The sequence below is a fragment of the Ahaetulla prasina genome, chromosome 1, assembly GCF_028640845.1.
Source record: "Ahaetulla prasina isolate Xishuangbanna chromosome 1, ASM2864084v1, whole genome shotgun sequence".
Taxonomy (NCBI): Eukaryota; Metazoa; Chordata; class Lepidosauria; order Squamata; family Colubridae; genus Ahaetulla; species Ahaetulla prasina.
In genome coordinates this window covers 254886527-254907891 of record NC_080539.1, presented here as the reverse complement: position 1 = coordinate 254907891, position 21365 = coordinate 254886527, and the positions used below count along the sequence as shown (strand labels likewise).

At 38.6% G+C, this 21365-nt stretch overlaps 2 protein-coding genes across 6 annotated transcripts in view; one reads left to right on the top strand and one right to left on the bottom strand.

The window, feature by feature from the left end:
- The first annotated feature begins 2776 nt into the window (after positions 1–2776).
- On the top strand, positions 2777–7246 carry MRPL16 (mitochondrial ribosomal protein L16). The gene is made up of 4 exons (XM_058154613.1): positions 2777–2964; positions 4676–4741; positions 6292–6440; positions 6577–7246. Exons 1-4 carry the CDS (start codon positions 2907–2909, stop codon positions 7060–7062), a joined length of 759 nt encoding a protein of 252 aa, XP_058010596.1. The 5' UTR covers positions 2777–2906; the 3' UTR covers positions 7063–7246.
- Positions 7247–8680: 1434 nt separating this feature from the next.
- The window catches only part of STX3 (syntaxin 3), a 48109-nt gene continuing 35424 nt past the window's right edge, over positions 8681–21365 (bottom strand). For 4 of the 5 annotated variants that reach the window (XM_058154592.1, XM_058154601.1, XM_058154584.1 and 1 more), the window contains exons 7-11: positions 21072–21145; positions 20576–20710; positions 18286–18396; positions 15237–15351; positions 8681–14182 (exon numbers count right to left, since the gene is read on the bottom strand). In XM_058154592.1, coding sequence (XP_058010575.1) covers positions 15268–15351; positions 18286–18396; positions 20576–20710; positions 21072–21145 — 404 coding nt within the window. In that variant the 3' untranslated portion in view covers positions 8681–14182; positions 15237–15267. The remainder of the gene's footprint in view (positions 14183–15236; positions 15352–18285; positions 18397–20575; positions 20711–21071; positions 21146–21365) is intronic. The other variant, XR_009151856.1, reaches the window with a different exon arrangement.

Below are 21365 nucleotides of genomic sequence, written 5' to 3'. Positions count from 1 at the left end.
TGTGGCAAGATGACAATAAAAATGTTGATTTGAAGTGTGCAATGTATTGTATGTTTCAAACTGAATTAATAACTGAATGCCAACAAAAGTCAATTATTATAAAACATTATATACTGAAATACTTACAAAGGGATTGACAATTTTATTACATGTTGCCAGGGATATATTCAGCATAGAGAGGAAAAGTTGAGCAAAATAGAGAGAGAAAGAGAGAGTGATCTTAAAGAGATATTTGCTTCTACAAACTGAAACCTATCAAAATAAATGAACAGAAACTTGAGTAACATTTGCATATGCTGACTTACATATATGAATATAAATTTAGCATATATAATATAATTGAAATGGACATGAATACATCCTACTGAAATGGAGAAGATTATGTTCAGTTTCATTAACTACTGATGGACAAATGTTTTATCTTTTTAACTCTGGTCTTCAAATGCTTGTCTTTTATAATAGCTGTTGAAATAGAAGGCTGCCCTCTAAAGTGAGAGACAAGGCAACTTAGATATTTTTTAATTAACTAGTTTGATGCTTCCCCATTTCATAATACTCAAAAGTAGTTTATAATACTGTATAGCAAAAATAAAACAACTACTAATCAACAGAAAAAAATAAATTAACTCTTGTGCTCTGTAGGGACTCCCCATGGGCTTTTGCAAACCTCCCATCCTGCATTTCTTACCTGGGACTCCTGTCTCTTCCTGTTTAATGATCCATGTGCTCCTGAGGCTACAATGACAATCAGGTCTGCCAAAATTGCTGTCACTAAACAATGTAGTCACATGAATTGTGCTTTACAATGGCATCACTTAGTAAAAGAAAAACCAAAAGTACACATATAGACTGGATGAAACTAGGCTAAATAGCAGTAACTGTGAGAGGGATCTTGGAGTCTTAGTGGACAGCCAGCTAAATATGAGCCCACAATGTGCACATGCAGCCAAAAAAGCCAATGCAATCCTAAACTGCATTAACAGAGCGATACAATCAAGATCAAGTGAGGTATTAATAATACTCTATAAAGCCCTAATAAGACCACACTAAGAGTACTGCATCCAATTTTGGTCACCATAATATAAAAAAGATGTTGAGACACTAGAAAAAATGCAGAGACGAGCAACCAGGATGATTAGGGGACTGGAGACTAAAACATATGAAGAATGGTTACAGGAACTGGGCATGGTTATTCTAGCGAAAAGGACCAGGGGAGACATGATAGCAGTGTTCCAATATTTAAGGGGATGCCACAGAGAGGAAGGAGTCAAGCTGTTTTCCAAAGCAACTGAAGGCCAGACAAGGAATAATGGATGGAAACTGATCAAGGATTCAACCTAGAAATAAGAACTTTCCTGATTGTGAGAACAATCACCCAATGGAACAGCTTGCCTTCGGAAGTTGTGGGAGCTTCATCACTAGAGGCTTTCAAGAAGAGATTGGACTGCCATTTGTCAGAAATGGTGTAGGGTCTCCTGCTTGGTGGGTGGGGGAGTTGGACTAGATGACCTACAAGGTCCCTCCCAACTCTGTTACCCTAATCTAATAATAGAAGTTCCAGTCCCAATTGCTACCATAATTACAAGACCACCTATATCCAGCTAGAAGAATTAATAACATTGTTTTACATTCCTTCAAAGGAACAGGTTGTAACTTGTAATTAAATTATAAATGAGGCTTAGTGAGGGGGTGCATGATTTTCCTACTTTATTCCTCTCCAGATGACACTGCTGCTTCCAAATGGATCTTTTAATGTACAGCAGTTTTACAAGTCAATTTAAGGCAGAAATATGCCAAAATATACACCTTCAAAGTCATTATAATTCATTCTATTAATTTATTTATTTATGGTAATACGTTTTCCATCTAACCAATAAAGCAATTCTGTATGGCTTTTACAGCAGTTCCTGCTTTGAAAGGCCTTTATGCTGATCATTTTTAATTTTAACTTTTTTTGTTTGTTTGTTTATATTTATACCCCGCCCTTCTCCGAAGACTCAGGGCGGCTTACAGGGTATAAGGCAATAGTCTCATTCTATTTGTATATTTTTACAAAGTCAACTTATTGCCCCCCCAACAATCTGGGTCCTCATTTTACCTACCTTATAAAGGATGGAAGGCTGAGTCAACCTTGGGCCGGGCTTGAACCTGCAGTAATTGCAGGCTTTGTGTTCTTAATAACAGGCCTTACCAGCCTGAGCTATCCGGCCCACTTTCCCCCACTCTGTATTCTATGAATGCCTATTTTTTATTAACTAACTAAAGAATCCACTATCTGCTAGTAGAATTTCTCTCTCCTAGATAAACTTATCCTAGTCTCAAACAGCCGGACAGCGCCGTGGTGGGGGTGGAGAGGAAGACAGGATCCGGTAGCTTTTATTTTTTAAAATAAAAGACCCCTACACCATCAGACTGTAATAACTACACTCTGCGCCTTGTGATCTGTTGATATTAAAGATGCAGGATGATTTACTGCCACAAATTTAGGCTGTTTCAGTACAGCATGGTTGTTTTACTGTCACACACACGCTCCTTATTCGCCGTAACGTCACAAAAAATAAATTAACTCGGGTATATAAAAAATATACAAGAAACACTGGAAGAATCAAAGTTCCCCTTCTCAGCAGACTTTTCTCTCTCCCCACCACCCCAGCGGCGACACGCATATGCCTTTCCCGGAACCAAAGTGTCGCAGCGCTTGTTTCCTGGGGAGATGCATAGAGTTCTTCCCACCGGAAGCGTTGCTGCCCGGGTGGATTAGACCCGCGCTCTTCGCAAGAGAGAGAGAGAGAGAGAGAGAGAGAGAGGGAGAGGTGGTAATTCCCTCTGTTCCTTTGTCGAAGCGCAAGCAGGGACCACCGCGCCCGGCGTTTCTACAAGGGTGGCTCGTCTTCGGGATTAAGGGAATGTGGAGGCTGGCTAGGCGCCCTTTAAGCGCCCTCGCGGGGACGCCGACGCCAACAGGTCAGAAGGAGCTCGAGCCGTCTTCTTTTAAGAATCGTGGAGGGAGGATGCAACGCCTTGGGCCTTTTGCAGCGCAGCCGTTAAATCTTCCGTGCAGCAACAAGAGCCAGTTGAACAACCCCCCCTTTTTTTTTCTTCTTCAGGGCTATGAAATGAAATGGTTGAGCTCCTGTTTGTTTTTTTATTTGAATTTATATCCCACCTTTCTCCGAAGACTCAGGGCGGCTTACACTGTGTTAAGCAATAGTTTCATCCATTTGTATATTATATACAAAGTCAACTTTTATTGCCCCCAACAATCTGGGTCCTCATTTTACCTATCTTATAAAGGATGGAAGGCTGAGTCAACCTTGGGCCTGGTGGGACTTGAACCTGCAGTAATTGCAGGCAGCTGCTGTTGCATGCCTGTCTATCTGGCACGCAGTAATACGGCTCGAACGAACCCAGTTAACTACGCGCGATAACTGTACAGCAAAGGCAGTTATTTCGTATCTATAATAGTTATGAAAGGAGACAATTGTAAACCAGTATAAACTGTCTACCCTCTGCAAGTCTAGACTTTGGGGAAGATTGCAAAGAAGAAGAGCTAAGACGGTTAAAGGCCTGGAGACAAAAACATGTGAAGAACGGTTGCAGGATTTGGGTTTGGCTAGTCTAGAGCAGGGGTCCGCAACCTTGGCAACTTTAAGACTTGTGGACTTCAACTCCCAGAATTCTGGGAGCTGAAGTCCGCAAGTTTTAAAGTTGCCAGGGTTGGAGATCTCTGGTCTAGACCAGAGGTCTACAAAGCTGGCTGAGGAACTCTGGGAGTTGAAGTCCACAAGTCTTAAAAGAGACAAGTTTGCAGACCCCTGGTCTAGAGAAAAGGAGGACTGGGGGAGGGGGAAGAGGTGACATTATCAGAGTATTCTAGTATTTGAGAGGCTGCCACGAAGGGGGGGGGGTTCAACTTATTTTCCAAAGCACCAGACGTCAGGACAAGAAACAATGGATGGAAAATAATCAAGGAGAGAAGCAACCTGGAATTAAGGAGAAACTTCCTAACAGGACAATCAACCAGTGGAACAGTTTGCCTTCAGAAGTTGTGGGTGCTTCATCACTGGAGGTTTTTAAGAAGAGACTGGACAGTCACTTGTCTGAAGTGGTATAGGGTCTCCTGCTTGAGGAAGGGATTGGACTAGAAGACTGCGAAGGTCTCTTCCAGCTCTATTCTGATTGATTGATTGATTGATAATAAAGTTTGGAAGGCTGGTGCATTATCTTTAAGATAGAAGTCCTTCTGTCCTTGGTTGCCAGCTTGGGGAGATGGGTTGGCAATAGTCTTGAGAAACAGCAGTTTATTCTGTTAATTGTTCGACCTTTTGTGTTTGATTCCTTATGGCTTTCTTTTAATGTGATATTGTAACTGGTTTTTGCCCATTATTAGTATAGTTGGTGCTGTTGAGTATAATTCTTCCCAGTCTCAAATAAGTTGCTGTGGCTTGTAGAAGTATTAGGACTATAATTCCCATCATTTCCAATCAGCGTGTTTGATAGATTACACGACTTGATGTCTTCAGAGAAAATATAACTGTAACCAGTCTCCTAATATGAGAGAAATGTTTCCAGGATATGCTACTGGTTTGTTAGATGGAAGATGCCTTTATAAGAGTTGTGTATGGGCTAATTCCTTTTTGGCAATAACTTTTTGTGCATTTTTTTTTTTTTTTAGGTTTTGGTGGAATCAAAATTCTCACCGCTAGTTACAGGAAATATGATCCACTTCCAGATTATACAGGTACTCTGAAGGATAGAGGAGAATGTTACTGAAATAGTGTTACTTTTATTGCTTTTAAATGTATGTGTATAGTAATACACTGAAAGTGAGAAATATCCCATTCTTTTGGTTTGGTGCTAAAACATTCCCTCCAATCAGTTTTTTACTTTTAACATTCATACTCTTGTTGCTGACGTTTGGCAGCAAATCACTGAATACCATAAAGATAAAATATTTTTCTCTGAATGCTATTTGTTTAATGTGTTTGTAGATAATTTATCATTTTAAGAACAAATCTTGGAAAAAGTACAATCAGTTAAAATACAAAATATAGTTAATAAATTTAAAAAAATAGTATAGTTGAAAACCCTGGGAAAGAAGGAAGAATACAAGTGAAGCCAACACACACACACACACACAAATATGAATGAATGGAAATGGAATGGTATGAGGGAAAAATAAGTGTTCAATAGTCCCCTAAAAATATAATACAGGGCCTCATTTATTTCAGAAGGAAGAATATTCCAGATACATAATTTGAACATTTTTACTTTGTTATTTTCTTCTGATGGAATTGGGGAATATGTTTCTAAAATATTTCCAGTGTGTGCCGTTGAGGTGTCATGCAATTAATGTACATGTTTATCTTTATATGCTTTGTAATACTTAGCAAAGCATTACTGTGACATCTGTTAAAAGTTCTCTGTATTAGAACTGAAATCAAACTAATTACAGCGTTTTTAGTTATGCCACTGATAGTTCTTTAGCTAAGGCTGAATCAGAACTTGCTCCTAGATCATAACTTTATTCCACAGAGCCTCTTATATTATTTCAAATGTGGATTTGAGCCTGCTTTTTTAAATCTCAAGAGATAGCTTGCTCAGTTTAAAGTAAATATGGAATCTCAATAAAGGCAGTGGACAGTAGACAAACCACCCTGTCTTCTGCTGCTTTGAATTAAGCATTAGCAACATGATAGGTTGTTTCCTTGATCCCAACTTAGATTTAACTGAAGGGAATAAAAATAGGTTTTATATGTATGAATATCTCCAAGTAGTGTCACTGAAATGTAAGGGGAAATCTGCTTCTAATTTAAGGCCAATTTAGACTCCTGTAATTGCAAAGCTGAAATACGCACACATTTTTTTGCAATCACTTCTAGTACTCCCTCTTTTGGTCAATACCATGTACTTGCCTGCTGTATGTGGATTCTATTTATCACTTTGGATTAAGTTGCTGGCATGTACTTCCTTCTCTATGTTTCTTCAAAGTTGGTTCTTACATAAAACTTCAAAGGACAGAATTCCTGTCAACCTTTCAGTTACATTTATCAGAACTTTAACCGGACACTCTTAAATAAGATGCCTTGATCTCTTGAGTTAGTAATTGCTAAATAATGTTTTGTTTTAAAAGATAGTGATGGTACTTTTATATAGTTGTGGTAGGGAGGCAGTTAGAAGGCACAAGCATAATTCATAAGCTGAAATTCAAAAATTTGAGCACCTCTCCTGAGTAGTCCAGCTAAAAGGCAGTTATGAGAAAAAACTGAGTCTACAATTCCATTCTTTTAGGAATTATCATTCCTGAGAAACCCAAACTGAAAATGGTTGAGAGAGCACCAAACTTGCTTAAGGTTAGGCGACAGCCCAAGAATTTACGTGACATCCGCGGTCCATCTACAGAAGCCACTGAATTTACTGAAGGAAAATTTGGTATTGTGGTAAGTGAGAATCTTCTTAGTTGTATAAAACAAATATAAGATGGTGGCAATTGAATTTCAAAAATGTTATTTAATGATGGTCTTTCTTACTTGAATTATTTAAAAAAAATCCCCCTCAACTTTCCTTGCCCTGCAGGCTATGAGTGGTGGCTATCTCCGCTGGATTCACTTTGAAGTGATGCGTCTGAGTATTAATAGGCACATGGATTCCAAGACAATGTTTGCAGTGTGGAGAGTCCCTGCTCCTTACAAACCCATTACTCGCAAAGGACTAGGACACCGTATGGGTGGTGGCAAAGGTGCAATTGATCATTATGTGTCAGCAGTGAAAGCAGGTCGCCTCATAGTGGAAATTGGTGGGCACTGTGAGTTTGCTGAGGTGAAACACTTCCTCACTCAAGTGGCCAAGAAACTGCCTTTTGAAGCCCAAGCAGTCAGCAAGGAAACCCTTCAAGAGATGCGGGACAGTGAAGAGGAGAGGCGGCTTAATAACCAGAATCCATGGACATTTGAGCGCATTATTACTGCCAATATGCTGGGAATACGGAAATATCTGAGCCCTTATGACTTACAGTACAAGGGTCGCTACTGGGGAAAGTTCTTCCTGCCTGACAGGGTGTGAGTGGAGACTTTTGGAACCTGATTTGCTGCAGCCATTCTTTGAAAACTTTTGTCTTTCTCAGTAGAGAGACTTGTGCATGAAGAAACAAGTGAGTGGCTATATATCTGGAAGTCCAATAAGGATGGAGGGTGATGGAGTGGTGATAATGTAGAACTTGGGATAAATAAACTCATCATGGAAGTTTGTTAGTGTTTGATATTTTGACCTTCATCTGAGAAATTCTGTGCACCTTTGATTTGCAAAAAAAAGTTGGGACAAAATTCTCAAAATCCAGTTTAAATATTTGGATGTGTAATGAGTTTGGTAAAGAAAATATCTTCGCATAAGCTGGAAGCATTTTTCCTGTAAGCCACATGGCTCAATAGACTTGCTGGGCATTTTAGAACATTTTATGAGAATTATTTCCTATTCACAAAATGGCTGCAACCTTTCTCAATGGAGACTTACCAGGCAATAAATCAGTGAAGTACTTGCTACCCTTCCAGCATACCCTTTTCTTTGAGTGAGAGTGCATTTTCAAGCACAAAGCACTGATTATGGTGACTCATCATTTGTAATGGTATGTGGGAATGATCTGCAGCCTAGGCAAGAATCTTCCTCCCGTTTCCCAAGGACATTCCCACATACCATCACACCATTATTATTTACTACAATAAAAATGTCTCTGGGATCAATGTAGAAGTAAAAATAGAGTTGTCATTTACTGCCGGTACTCTTATGTGTTAATTAAAAGACTAATGAATTCTAGTCAGGTATAGGCAGCCTTTAATAAAAACGACCATTGGGTCATTGTTTCAGAGATATTTCATTACCTAAACAAACAGAATGGCCACAGCAAAGAAAATCAATGGGAGCAGGAGCGATTTCCAATTTCCTGTCAACTTCCCCAGTTTCCTTATGGGACATTGGAAGGAAGCAAGGGAAATCTTCCCTCCCTCTTTCTCCTTCCTCCCTCCTTCCCCTTTCTTTCCTCCTCCTTTCTGCCAGCATCTCCATTGACTTAATAAAAAAATAGGTACTATGTGGGTTGGGAAAAAGGCACATGTGCAGCATGGATGAGGAAGAGTGCATCAGAGTGCATAAGGGATGCTCAGCAGGTTGAGGAGTGCGAGTTGGGAAGGAGGCACAGGCTGCCCGAGGTTTACACAGGACAGGAAGGAAGCATCAGAGTGCTGCATGGGTTGGGAAGTGTGTGTGAGGGTGTACGAGAGGTGCGATGTTGGTTTAGGGCGTGCCATGATTTAGCATAGGTTGGAGAGGGTGCACAAGAGATGGAGGAATCAGGGAAGGCATGGGGGGTGTAGTGTAGGTTGAGCAAGGTGCACAAACATGCAGAGGCACCTCCTAAATTGAGTGTGTGCAGGATGCAGCATGGGTCAGGAAGGTTGTGTGAATGATTCGTATGGCATGAGCACAGAAGGGAATGGGGAGATTGTACAGATTATGTACCTGAGCACTATGCGACCTCTCCTGCCTGCTTCCCTGTTCCTGATACTCACAGCCAGCATCCTACAAGCAAAGACATGGCTTGTGGGAAATTAGTAGGGAACCTGGACAATTAGATCGAGTTTATACTTCCAGCCGGCTTCCCCATTGACTTGTGGGAAGTTGACAGAGAGCACTGGAAATGACAATCATGTAACTGCAGCTAATTATGGCAGCACTAAGTGGCCACAAATTTGCCACATTTCAATCCCACAGGAGTCATGGGTCCTGGATTTGGAACATATTCTGTAAGTTAGCCCATTTGAGGTATGTTGATTCAAAAATTGTTGTCCTGTGATGTACCACTTTGCCCAATTGAATGTTACAAACACCAAAGTTTTAGTAGTATATAGATTTTTTTAAAAGTGTGCATTTAGGCCCATCCCTGCTGTAAATTTAGATGGAAAAGTTATTCCAGTATTTGGAGCTGAACTGGGAAGATCCTAGGTCCTAGGAGATTCTAAGACCCAGATTTTTTCCCCCCAGATACTACTGTATCTGAGGAATTTTTTGTTGACTTAGTCCATCACACATGATTCTAGATGAAATAAACTTTTTATTCAAGAGAATTCCTTTGTTAACATCTATGCTTTTGGAACAGTAGCAGAATAACTTAAATCTGGACTTACTAGAATAGTTCATTATATAGTTACAAATAACTCCCTTTCCCTAACTAATGATGAATTCATTTCAAAGGGGAAAATAGATGTTAATCCAAATGGAAGCGAAATGGATATTATTGGACCAGGATAAAATGAATAATATGCTAACCACACTCACTCATCCTAACAGGGCCATGATCCATAGCAATAAATATTACATGCTTGAATAAATAAGTTTTAATTCTTTAAATAAAAGACAAACTTTCTCTCAGTATGTAAGAAATGTATTAAGTCGGTATGTAAAAATATGTTGAAACTGTTGATGTCCAAACAAATCCTCATGAATATTGAAGCCTTGCCTCCACTACAGATGCCTGCAGCTTGGCTCAAAATTTGCCGTCATGCAGTTAAATGAGCTAGAAATATATACATATCTGTGGCTGGAATCACAAGGTTTACAAAGATTGTTCTGGATATTATTCAGAAGGTGAGAAAATATGGGACAGATCTTTGTCCAGATGTCTAATTTTATATCATTGTAGCAAAGAGTCTTGGAAGGAGTCTTGGAACAAGTCATTTCTTTTGACATTTGACATAGCACAAGCAGAAAGTACAGCCAAGGAAAACACCTCACATTTAAAAACAAGGAGGTGCATATAGATTTTGACAGCAAAGATAAGGCAGGGGAATATGTAGCTTATTGTCGTCTTCCATAAGAATAATTTAAGGTGTCTCCCAAGAATTGGGTTTCAATGCCAAAAAGTGTACACTGGGCAGAAGGAGCCAGCATAACTGGTAATGATGTTCCATAAAACCTAAGCATTAATGTTGATTGATCAATCAAGAGTTAGGTTGGTTGGTTTTCAGTAGTTGTTATAAAAAAGACCCTTATGTACTAATGTTCACTTCCCCCTTCCAAGCTGAAGTTTCTAGGCATTGCTCTATTCTGGCTCCTTCTTCCCCTCTTTGTACCAACTAAGACGTTTTGATAGGTTAATCATTGGCTATGACATCTCATCAAAAGTGGGTGAACAGGACTGGGAAAGCCTGAAAGGCCAAAATCATCTTACAGATCCATCCTGAAAAGAAAGAGAAGAAAAATGAAAATATACAGAGAACATAAGTGGTGTCTGAGCATATTAACCAAAAAAGATCCTGGAAGTTACTATCCTAATATGTAGATAATTTCCCTCTTGTTAATTAAAATAAGGTATCTTTTATCTTTTCACTTGATTCAGTTTAAGTTTAAGAATAGGATATTTAACTTTGCCTACCCAGATTGCATAAACTTAAGTAGATGACTATTTTTCTGTAAACAATTAGTTACTGCAGAGAATTATCAGGTGAAGCATTTTCACCACTACTAGGCGTGCACTAGTCTAGGTGAAAAATAGAAATACAGCCCAATACAACCACAATTTGGAGGATCCCAATTGCCCTGGTTAAGATGATAACACCAAGCTTCTATTCGCATACAACTTACCTTTGACAAATGGCAAAGAACAAGGAATTAGTGTTCACATAAAGAAGCTCCCAAGAGTAGAAGCCAGGATAATGATGAGGATGATGCAGCATATCATAATCATTATCTTCTTCTGCTCAGCAAGAAGAAAAATACCCAGATATATTAATAAACATGGAGGTGGTAGAATTGGAGGAAGAACAGGACTTATTTTATGAGTTCACATAGTACAGGTAAGTCTTCAACTTACAACCACTATTGGGACCAGAATATCCATTGCTAAACAAGGTGGTTTTTAAGTGGGTCATATTTGCAACCTTTTTTTTCCATGGTGGTCAGGCAAATCATTGTATTTGTTAAGTGAATCATGTTCTTTGTTAAATGAATCCAGCTTTCCTCATTGACTTCACTGGTCAGCTTCCTCTTCTGGGAAGATCACTAATAGCCTTCGTGTGAACTTGGGACTCTACAACTGTTGTAGTTACATGCCAGTTGACAAGCATCCAAATTCTGATTGTGGGAATGCTGCAATGGTCGTATGTGCAAGGACTGGTTGCAAGTCACTTTTTTCAGTGCCATTGTAACTTTGAACTGTAAACAAATGGTTGTAATAGAGGACTACTTGTAACTGATTTTAGACTATACAATAGGAAGGTTGAGACACAACACAGAGGAGTTGAAGAAGATACAAACTATTCTTTCACAGACCCAGATTATATTGCAAAATGCTCTTCATTGAGTTTTTGTCCCCTAAGTTCAGTTCATGTTGGCAACTTGTACAATTCATAGTTGTTTTAGATGGAAAGGGTACTATCCAAAAGCCCATTTCTAGTTGTGCATTCATTTACCAGGACATCTCTGTATAATTACTAGCAACGAGAGGAAAATATTCAGCTAAGGTTGGTGTCCTAAAAATACATAGGGGGAGTACGTCTATGTTCATAGAACCATTCTTACCACACCTTCCTACAGATGCTGCAACCATATGGCAAACATAATACAGGCCAAAGGAAGTACTTGTTCCTCAAAATTAATTGTATGGTTATACCCACTACTTCAGGAGTTCAGTGGACAGACGCAAAAATGACAGACCGATGTTCCAATAATTCATTTATTCTTAAGCTTCATCATTTCTTTAAAAAGTTTCATCAAAAACAATTTCCTAGAATCTGCGCTGTCCATAGGCAGCTTACTATGTTGAAGTGCAGTTTTTCATCTTTACAGATAGTTTTCATAAATGGTGCTTTCACTGCCATTCCCATTTACAAGTTACAGACATCAAAGCCAAGAGAGACCACCACACTTTCTTAGCTCTGTCTGTGTACCCTTGAAAGTGTTATATAAATTGTTTATCCGTGGCTAGACAAACTAGAATCTAAATGGTGGAACTGATGAAGTCGATAGGTTTTGCTAGGGATTAGATGGTAGTCATCTCTCCCCTGATAAAATGGGAATCACATTCTCTTTGGTTCCAATCAAAGGACTGTTATGTCTCATATAATTAGAAAGAAATTAATCTTTATAAAATTTGAATATGCTGCTGATCTCTAAATCTGCATAAAACACTACTGCCAGAGTCCCAAAATATGCCATAAAATGAGTCATCTACAGCCCCACATCAAAAATCAGGTGTAAGCAGAGAATCTGGTTGATTCAGTCTCTGAGGTAGATTTCCATGCAGCAAATATACTGATTTTGAAGGCAACAACAATTGTATTAACTTTTCCCCCAGGGAAAAATCTGGCACTCTTCTGATGATATAACTAGCTTCTCTAAATAAACAAAAAAGTATCCCCTCAACTAAAAAAAATCACACATTTTTTAAGCACAAATCTTTCCATTTCCATGAGTTATACCACTGTAGGAATGGAACAGGTGCAGCTGAGCAGACCAAAGGGGATACAGGTTGTTAATCACAGCAAAATGTTCTTATATACAAAAACAAAAGTTAGAAAAATGTTGATATTTCTATCAGAAAAACATTAATGCTATAACCACATTCATAAGAGAAAGCTTCTTTCTTTTTCATCTTTAAGAAAACAGAACGATTTTACCAAGCAATAAAATACCTTCTATAAACAGATTAGATGTTAGAAGAAACGGGTCTCGGCTGCCATGCCACATCTACTAAACCCAATGTTTTTCTCCAGACCAATTTTTCTGCCCTACAAACCTTGGCCAGGTTACAAACAGCAAGTTCAGTGATGGGTGCAACATTTATCAACCAGAAACCATCAGCACAAAATTTAAAATATTAAAACAAAAAGAACCCTCCCAACCCCCAATTTCCCTAATCTTCATGTCCTCAAAAAGATAGACCATAAAAACAATTGTATATTAGAAAAAGAGATGAGATACAATTGTGCCTTCAGTATTTGATTTGAAAGAAATTAAACTTTGCAAATAGAGCTGTACAAAACATGTTGGGTTAAAATGGACTTTCAAGTGTACTGGAAGTGGTCCTACCTCAAGGTGACATATTCATTTTTGGTTCCAAGGTCAAACAATTTTAGTGCACTCAGAGCAACTGCTCAAAACTGGATTATTTCAAACTCAAAACACTTTGAATACACCACTACTTACAGCACCTCAGAAATATAATTGCTTTCCAAAAGTGAAAGGAGCTGTCCAATATGAAATAACACCTATCCCAAGGAGTGTCTTTGTTAATGAGTATGTAAAGACAGGTCTTCCTTCTTACTCTAAGTTCCCAAAATATGGAATATCCATGGTTATACCAAAACATTTGAGCTGAGTAGTTAATAAAACACAAGCAACTCAGACTTCAAGAGTGTGAGTGCTAATAGTCCATCTCTAATGCATAATACAAATATTGGCCTGATTTAAAACATGGACTGAACACCAATTGGAGTGCCTCAATTTTGCTTGTTTGCCTAAATCCATTGTGTCTTCCAATAATAGCTTAACTGACTGCAGAGTTATTTGTCATGTTCATAGCTACCATTCCCTCACTTGATGTGGATTGAAGGACCCCCTCTTGGCTATCATCTCATGTTTTCTGTAAAAAATACAAAACCTGCTCCAGCCTGTGGAGTATAAAATGGGGTAAAGATTAGGAATTACCTAGCAGTTTAAGTCTTAGTTCTAAATGGACTGTTTGAAAGTAACATTGTCTGACATCTCCAATAATCTGTACAAAGTTTTTGAAAGGGTTAAATCAAAGCAGTGAGGTAGGCAATAAGGCTCTCCAAATTCCTCTAATGTTCATTTCCACTAATGTTGATCATTCCAGAATAAATCCTTGAATTGAAGCCAGCAGGTAAATCGGGAAGGAAAGGAGGAATGGATAAGGAGTGGATCAGATGGGAACTCCTCTCTGGAATGCCAGGAGATTTCTGGATGTTCTGGTTGCAGGAAAGTACATTAGGGTCTTCAGGCTATGGAACTGGAACAGTCTGGCTCTCACAGGAAGCACGGGTGCAAGTGCACTCATCAGGCAGAGCACCATTCATACTTCATCCAAGCAGGGTAGGGAAGGAAAACACAAACCATGGCACTGAGGTTCAAGAAGGGAAATCTTGCTACTGACTTAGAAGGAGCTTGGGAATGTCTGGAAGATGGAAAGGAACAAAGTGGGAAAAGTTAGGTCTCAAAAAGGAAAGAGCATCCCATTTTATTTTAGTCATATATCAATATAAACTCCTATAGAGTGGTACACCATGAAAGGAATCATCCCCTTACCTGGTTTTCAGTATGCTTAATGAATTAAAATTCTATATTTTTTTTCCCATGACGGCCTTCCTTAATAGCCCTGAAGCTTCAGTCTACAAAAAGGCAATGGGAGCCCATCACCATCATCTTTGGGGTATAACAAAAGTTACACTCTCAGTGAGGTGCTCAGAAAACAATGGTGAGGGGAAGCGATGGGACTAATATGAGGAAAAATAGCTTATCTGTTATCAGGGACCTATATTCTCATGGGAAAATTTCACAGATCAACCAAACATAAAAATCAACTAATTTCTACAGATGGTCTTGTAAGTTTTTACCAGAGGACCAAGTAGTACTGTTAATACCATTCTCAAATACAATTTATTATCTGTGAAGGAACATACAATAGATTCCTTTTCAGAAAGTATACATCACGTTTGTGGGAAAACCCAAACTTCTCCAAACTATCAAACATTTGCAAGGTTTATTTTAAGAGTTCTTGACTAAGCCATGGTGACCTAGTTCATGTATAATGAACTTAAGCCATTGTTCATTAAAAGAACAATGGCAGAGAGGGCATGTGGTACTAAGATGAAACCACACAAAGCATACCACGGCTTAGTTAGATTCATGAAGCTGGTCATTCTTTTCTACCACTTTCCAGTGCTGGGAAGCCAAATTCAGAAGCATATGTAAATGTGCAAATTGGATATCAGACCCTTATCCCACAAGTTGTAGAAAGACCCATATTGGAGTATATGCAGTTCTTTTTATAAACCAAGGGATACATTTGGGTACTGTGATTAAATAAACCAATCAACCCTGACCCAAGTATTATGATCATCAAACCGAGAGGAAAACATTAAAAACTTTCGCTGGCAGTGGCAAATTAAACTAATCCTGAAAAAGCAGTCAAGAACTGAAATAATAATTCAGCTTCCCAGGCTACTTACGGTTCAGTGCCAGAAACCCAGTTGGTTACTTTTATTTCAGTCCGACTGAAAGTCCAATAATGAGAGCTACAATTCCCAGCAAGACTACTATTATCACAATGATAATTATTGTTTTCTAGAAGAGTGAAAAAAGGAAGATTTAACCAGTGTGCCAACAAATGGGAGGTAAAGTTTGAGCAAATTGGATGGATAGCATTTGATTAAGTTAATGCACTTGGTTTGTAGTATTACTTCAATAGTACTACTGGTAGTAGTAATGTACTTTGATACTACTGAAATAATACTATTAGGTAGATCAGACAGGAAGTACATCCAGATGAATTAATTATACTTCATTGTAAGATTACATTAACAGAATCTTGCAAGTCTGGAAGTACATTTCTTCCATTCTTGCTTTTACAACCCAAGAAACTAGGAAGTGTCCCTTCTGAGATGTTTGCCATGTCCCCATTTCTTCTACAGGCTAAGGTGCCTTTTATTTCCACATACCATCACAGGACAGATATTTGCATTTCTATGACTTAGTAGAATTGATAATCTATATGTATAATCAACAAATGATCTAATCACCACTGAATATGTTGCCAAATGTATACACGCTCAGTTCTTCTATTCAACAGACGCAAGTAATCGTGTAAGGAAAAGTTCAAAGGTTAAGTTTCATTGTGATGGGTATGAATGTGCAAATGAACATTGGCTTTAGAACCCTCCATCCAACTATTCAACTTTTTGAATAGATGGGATTATCAGAGCCCACCAGACAGACAATCCCTGGTGTACAAGACTGATTTTATTTTAAATTATTAGGCAGAGATCAGAAAGATCAGGATGACGGAGAATAGGATGGAGGCTTCATCTGGACTTGGTGGCTTCTGTTTATATTATGTTTATATGTTTATATTAGTAAAGTAGTAAAAATTCCAAATTATATTTTTCCAATATAATGGAATTTGGGGAAGAATTAGTGTAAAGAGACACGACTCTGTCAGGATAATTCTGAAAATTGAATAGATTGGGATAAAATTTGATATGGTCAGAGAAATCAGATAAAGTTTTAAAAATAGGCTGGATCTGGCTAGAAGCTGCTGGGAAAAATAATTCAGAAAAATTTCCATAATGTTTCTTATGGGAGAAGGAGTTGAGCAGTGTGAAGTTATATTTCTAACTGCTTGGTTCGGAGTCTCCACTTTGAACCTTCCCTTCCTCCTGGTCCTGTAGCCCACAGCAGCACTATTATTAAAGTGTGGGGAAAAATTCCAGAAACCATGATCTTTATGCCCTTGTTATCTTGTTTTTAAAGAATTGTAAGACAGCTATCTGTAAGATACCTGGCCTTCATTTCAATACAAAGTTTGCTTTAGATATTACATACAGAAACAGAAACACACACATATTGCAACCAAGGATACAATAAAATACAGATCCTTATCCAGTTTTCACTTCAAAATGGGATTTACTGTCCAAACCTGCACACCTTAATCAGAAATGTGCATTAATTAGAGCTATGCAGGACTTTGGAATCAAAAGAAAAAATATGCTCTGGCATGCATATGATTCAGCATTTTTTTAAAGCAGTTGAGTCTTTTCCTGGAATCATTTAAGGATAAGGAATCACCCACAGGTGCTACTTGCATGCTCACATGGGCTCCTAAACACCCCTTTTCCTTAGAACTCAAAAACTCTGCACAGCCTTGTTACCAGTAACCCAATCTGGGTTATTTCTTCAGCCAACTACCAAAACTATAAAGAGGATCCTTTCCTCAGCGAGCAGAATGTCTGCATTTGTCAATTTAGAGTTTAAGGAATTCCTTTTCCAAAGTTCAGGTTTACAAATGTGGACAAACCTGCTTTCATGTTTTTTCCATACAAGAGTGCTAGCAGACTGGTTAAGACATAATTTCAATCTTAATTTATGTCACACATTTTGCATGGTGAATGCTGTACAAAATAGCTGTAATTCTTAGGCTTTCTTACGCCACATCCCCCAAACCAACTATTTTTCTCAGCATAAAAACATTTTATTCTTTAATATAGGGTTTTTTATTATTGTAAGCCTTTCAGAACCATGTATTTGAGAAAAGCGGCTATATAAATTGAAATAAATAAGCAACACACTGTTCTTGAACAATGGGTTTTCAACTACTTTCAGTTTCTGGCTTTCTTACAGCAGGAAGTAAAAACTAGAAGCAAACTAGTTCCCTTTGCCATTTTCAACTGAGCAAACCTCCCCATCTTTAACAGCTACAGAATTTTCAATATCTTCTACTTACTGACTCATTAAGCCAAAAGCATTCTTAGGTGAACCTCTGCCTACCATATAGTTATTAAAGTTGAGGGAGAATTTTACTACAAGTTGGTTTATTGACAGTCATGTGCCATACCCTCTATATAGCTTACCAAAACCAACAGGGATAAGCCTTCACATAAGCCGCAATAACAGAATGAAAAGACAACTTAAAGCAGAAGATATTTGGAGTAGCTTTTGAGAGAAGTTCAAGCCTCACATACTTCAAAGACATTTAAAACATTTTAAAAGGAGCTGTGAAAGAAGAGATCTTCTTCATGTTGAAGGGAAGGAACAGAAAAGGAGCACTCATGAAACAAAACTATGCTTAGCAAAATAACTAATAACATTTATTGACAAAGTGGGTGGGTTTTGAAGTGGCTGTAGGGTAGGCTGAGGTGCAGAAAGAGCAGGAACAAAGAACTGGGTCTGAATCTAAAACACAAAGCTGACAGAAAGATGTCTGCAGGAGGTGAATTCAACAGACACTGGGACCAGGGTCTAAACCAGGTGAAATGGGGACGGGTTCCTGTAATTCTTCTCACCCTTCGTGCTTCACTCTGAAATTTTACAGCCTTTTTGGTATCAGCAACAGCCCTCTCCACAAAGCCTACTGACTGGTCCATATTGCTCTCTATGCGGTCAATCATGGCTCCCTTGAAGAGGAAGAAGATGGCAGAAGCCAAAGAGAGAGGCAGAAGCAAAAAGTGTAAACTGGCAAAATGGCTGAGAGTGCCAAGCTGGAGGTCTGTAGGAGAGGCTCACCTTGCGTGCCCTACTCTTATATTTTAAAGCCTTCTTGGTTTCCTCACGTGCTTTCTCTATGTGGTCCATGGTGTGCATCATGTTGAGTTCTATATTATCTACAATTTCACCCTGTGAAATTTTAAAAAGGGAAAGAGAAAGAACATTTATTTATTTATTTATTTATTTATTATTTAAATTTATATACCGCCCTATCTCCCAAGGACTCAGGGCGGTTCACAGGCATATAAAACATCAATATACAAAATTAAAATAATCTTTAAAAAACTTATTCCAATGCCCTATTATTAAAAATAGAAATATAAATATTAAAATCAATTTAAAACCCCTGTAAATTTAAAATCTAAGCCAGTCCTGCACAGATGAATAAATGTGTCTTGAGCTCGCGACGGAAGGTTCGAAGGTCCGGAAGTTGACGGAGTCCTGGGGGGAGCTCGTTCCAGAGGGCGGGAGCCCCCACAGAGAAGGCCCTTCCCCTGGGCGTCGCCAGACGACACTGCCTAGCTGACGGCACCCTGAGGAGTCCCTCTCTGTGAGAGCGCACGGGTCGGTGAGAGGTATCTGGTCGCAGTAGGCGGTCCCGTAGATAACCCGGCCCTATGCCATGAATACGCTAGAAAGTCACCCCCAGCTTTCCAACCATCCTGCCTCTAGACAGACTTGAATTTTTCACTGGTCCAGCCATCCTTCCTTAACAGTGCTTTTTCTCTCCCCAAAGTATGTCAATTCTTCATTTTAGCTAGGTGCCTCTCTGGGTAAGAATTTGTTTCAAGTCCACAGACTTTCAGTCACAATAATCAAGCATAAATCCCCATACATTTTCTGCCTCCCTCCCAAACTAGGTTTATGGTCTAAAAATATACTCACCATCAACTGACTTGATTGCCATCTCCTCAGCAATCCATTGTGAGCAAAAAACAAGAAAAGACCCTTAAAGACTGGCATCAAAGCCTAAATGCTATTAAACTGACTGCTTCTCACCCCTAACTGATTCTAACAAGGATTATGTTAACCATCATCATCACGTGAAGGGCCTTTTGAAAAAATTCAAATTAAAGTATAACTCATTAAAATAGTGCAATGCAGAAAGCAAAAGTGGAGATAAATCTTACCTCTGATACCATATCCAAGTTATCTCAGCTATGTTTCTAGCCTCCCATTATATATGCACAGCCAACCAAACCATAATGCAAATCAATAAGCCAAAAATTTTATAGTATGAGCTATAGCATTCGAAGCCATGCTTAAATAAACTCAAGTGGGCCTGTTCTGTCCCATTAAAAATGGAATGTCTTTCATCAAGTTTTAAATTTTCCTTCTCTAGTGTCTTTTCAGCTGTAATAAACAGAATAACAGATTAACAGAGTTGGAAGGGACCTTGGAGGTCTTCTAGTCCAATCCCCTGGTCAGGCAGGAAACCCTATACCATTTCAGACAAATGATTGTCCAATCTCTTCTTAAAAACTTCCAGTGTTGGAGTGTTAATTAGAATTATTTGATTCCAAAAACATACTTAAACTTACCTTAATTGAATCTCATTTGCTATTTTGTCATCCATTCACTCAATTTTAAGAGATTTCTTTTTTCAGTCAATTTATGTCCCGGTTTTTCTCCAACACTTCAAGGATTATTCCTTTTCCAATTTTATTTCTGTAACCCCATGTATAATGGATTAGGCCAGTGTTTCTGAACCTTGGGGACTTTACAATGTGTGGACTTTTAACTCCCAGAATTCCCTACTCAGCATGCGGTTTAAAGTTGCCAAGACTGAGAAACTGGGTTAGACTGAGAAATAATGACTAGCCCCAAATTACCTAATGGGTTTCTGTGGCTGACTGAGTAACAGAAGCAGGTCTCCCAGGTTTAGACCAACATCACATCCACTGCATACCTTCTTAAATCCTTATATTCTGAACAGTCTATTATGGATTTCACTGTCCCATGCCTAAGTCCTCCCTTATTTTATATTGACAATGCTGTTGAATGCCTCTTTCTTCCCAAGCTCCTAGAGTATTGTAAAAAAGTCTTAGTCTTATTTGGGGAACGCACATAGCTCTTTTTTTATTCGTATTTTGCTTCATCTGAAAATGATAATGCCAGATAATCCGGAGCACTGCCAATATGACAAGATCTTGGACTGGTAGGAAATGTACTCATTGTCCTCTCCCTTTCCTGGTTCTTGCAAGGAACTGTCATTTCAGCCCCCCCAGATGTTGTTTTTTTCTGAAACAGATGTTCTTTTAATTTTCTCTGCTATTTTTCCAGCCTCCTTCCACCAAGGGTCAGTTACCTGATTTTCTACCAGCATGGCAATGTCCACAAACATGTCATGAAGCTCCTTGATGCTATTCTCAAGCCGCAGAATATCTTTATGTCGTCCCTCAATCTCACTCAGTGCTTGCTTCGAGATCTGGGAATCCATGATCTAGAGAAGATCCAGAGACCATTGCATGGAAGAAATGCCTTTTCTATAATAATCCCGAACAATATTCAACATATTGCCCCAATTTTCTTTTGCCCCAATATAGCATTTTCTAAATGCTAAATTCTATAGATGGATGGATGGATGGATGGATGGACGGACGGACGGACAGACAGACAGACAGACAGACAGATATTTCACTTTCACTTCCCATCCAACTCATTCATCCTTCTATTGCTACGATCAATGCCATTAGGGATAACACTCCAAACCATCCTTCTCGCAAATCATCAGCATTTAGGATCGTAAAGTTATTTCTTATGAACCCACCCCACCCCCCAGCCTGCTTCACATACACACTCACCCCAGAGGTGAATATCGAGGGATTCCCACTCTCTAACATTTCCTCTAGTTCTTCATCTGTTGTATTTTTTCCAGCTGTATCCCAGGGAAAAGAGAGAGAATGTCAATTTTTATAGTATGAATGAACATTGTAATAAATAACACACAATAATAATATTCATTTTTGCACTTTTCTGTTCTCAGATCCAAGCAGGCGGAAATGTAATTCTTAACTACACTAATGACTTATAAGCAGTCATTATTCTGTTGTAATTTATTGTTCCATAAAAGCATATCCAAAGTGTATGAAATGAAA

Bases quoted from the DNA above. Each gene is read 5' to 3' on its own strand.
- MRPL16 (XM_058154613.1), top strand. From the start codon at position 2,907: ATGTGGAGGCTGGCTAGGCGCCCTTTAAGCGCCCTCGCGGGGACGCCG. The intron at 2,965-4,675 runs GTCAGAAGGAGC...TTTTTTTTTTAG, and splicing joins GGGGACGCCGACGCCAACAG to GTTTTGGTGGAATCAAAATT. The intron at 6,441-6,576 runs GTAAGTGAGAAT...CTTGCCCTGCAG, and splicing joins AAGGAAAATTTGGTATTGTG to GCTATGAGTGGTGGCTATCT.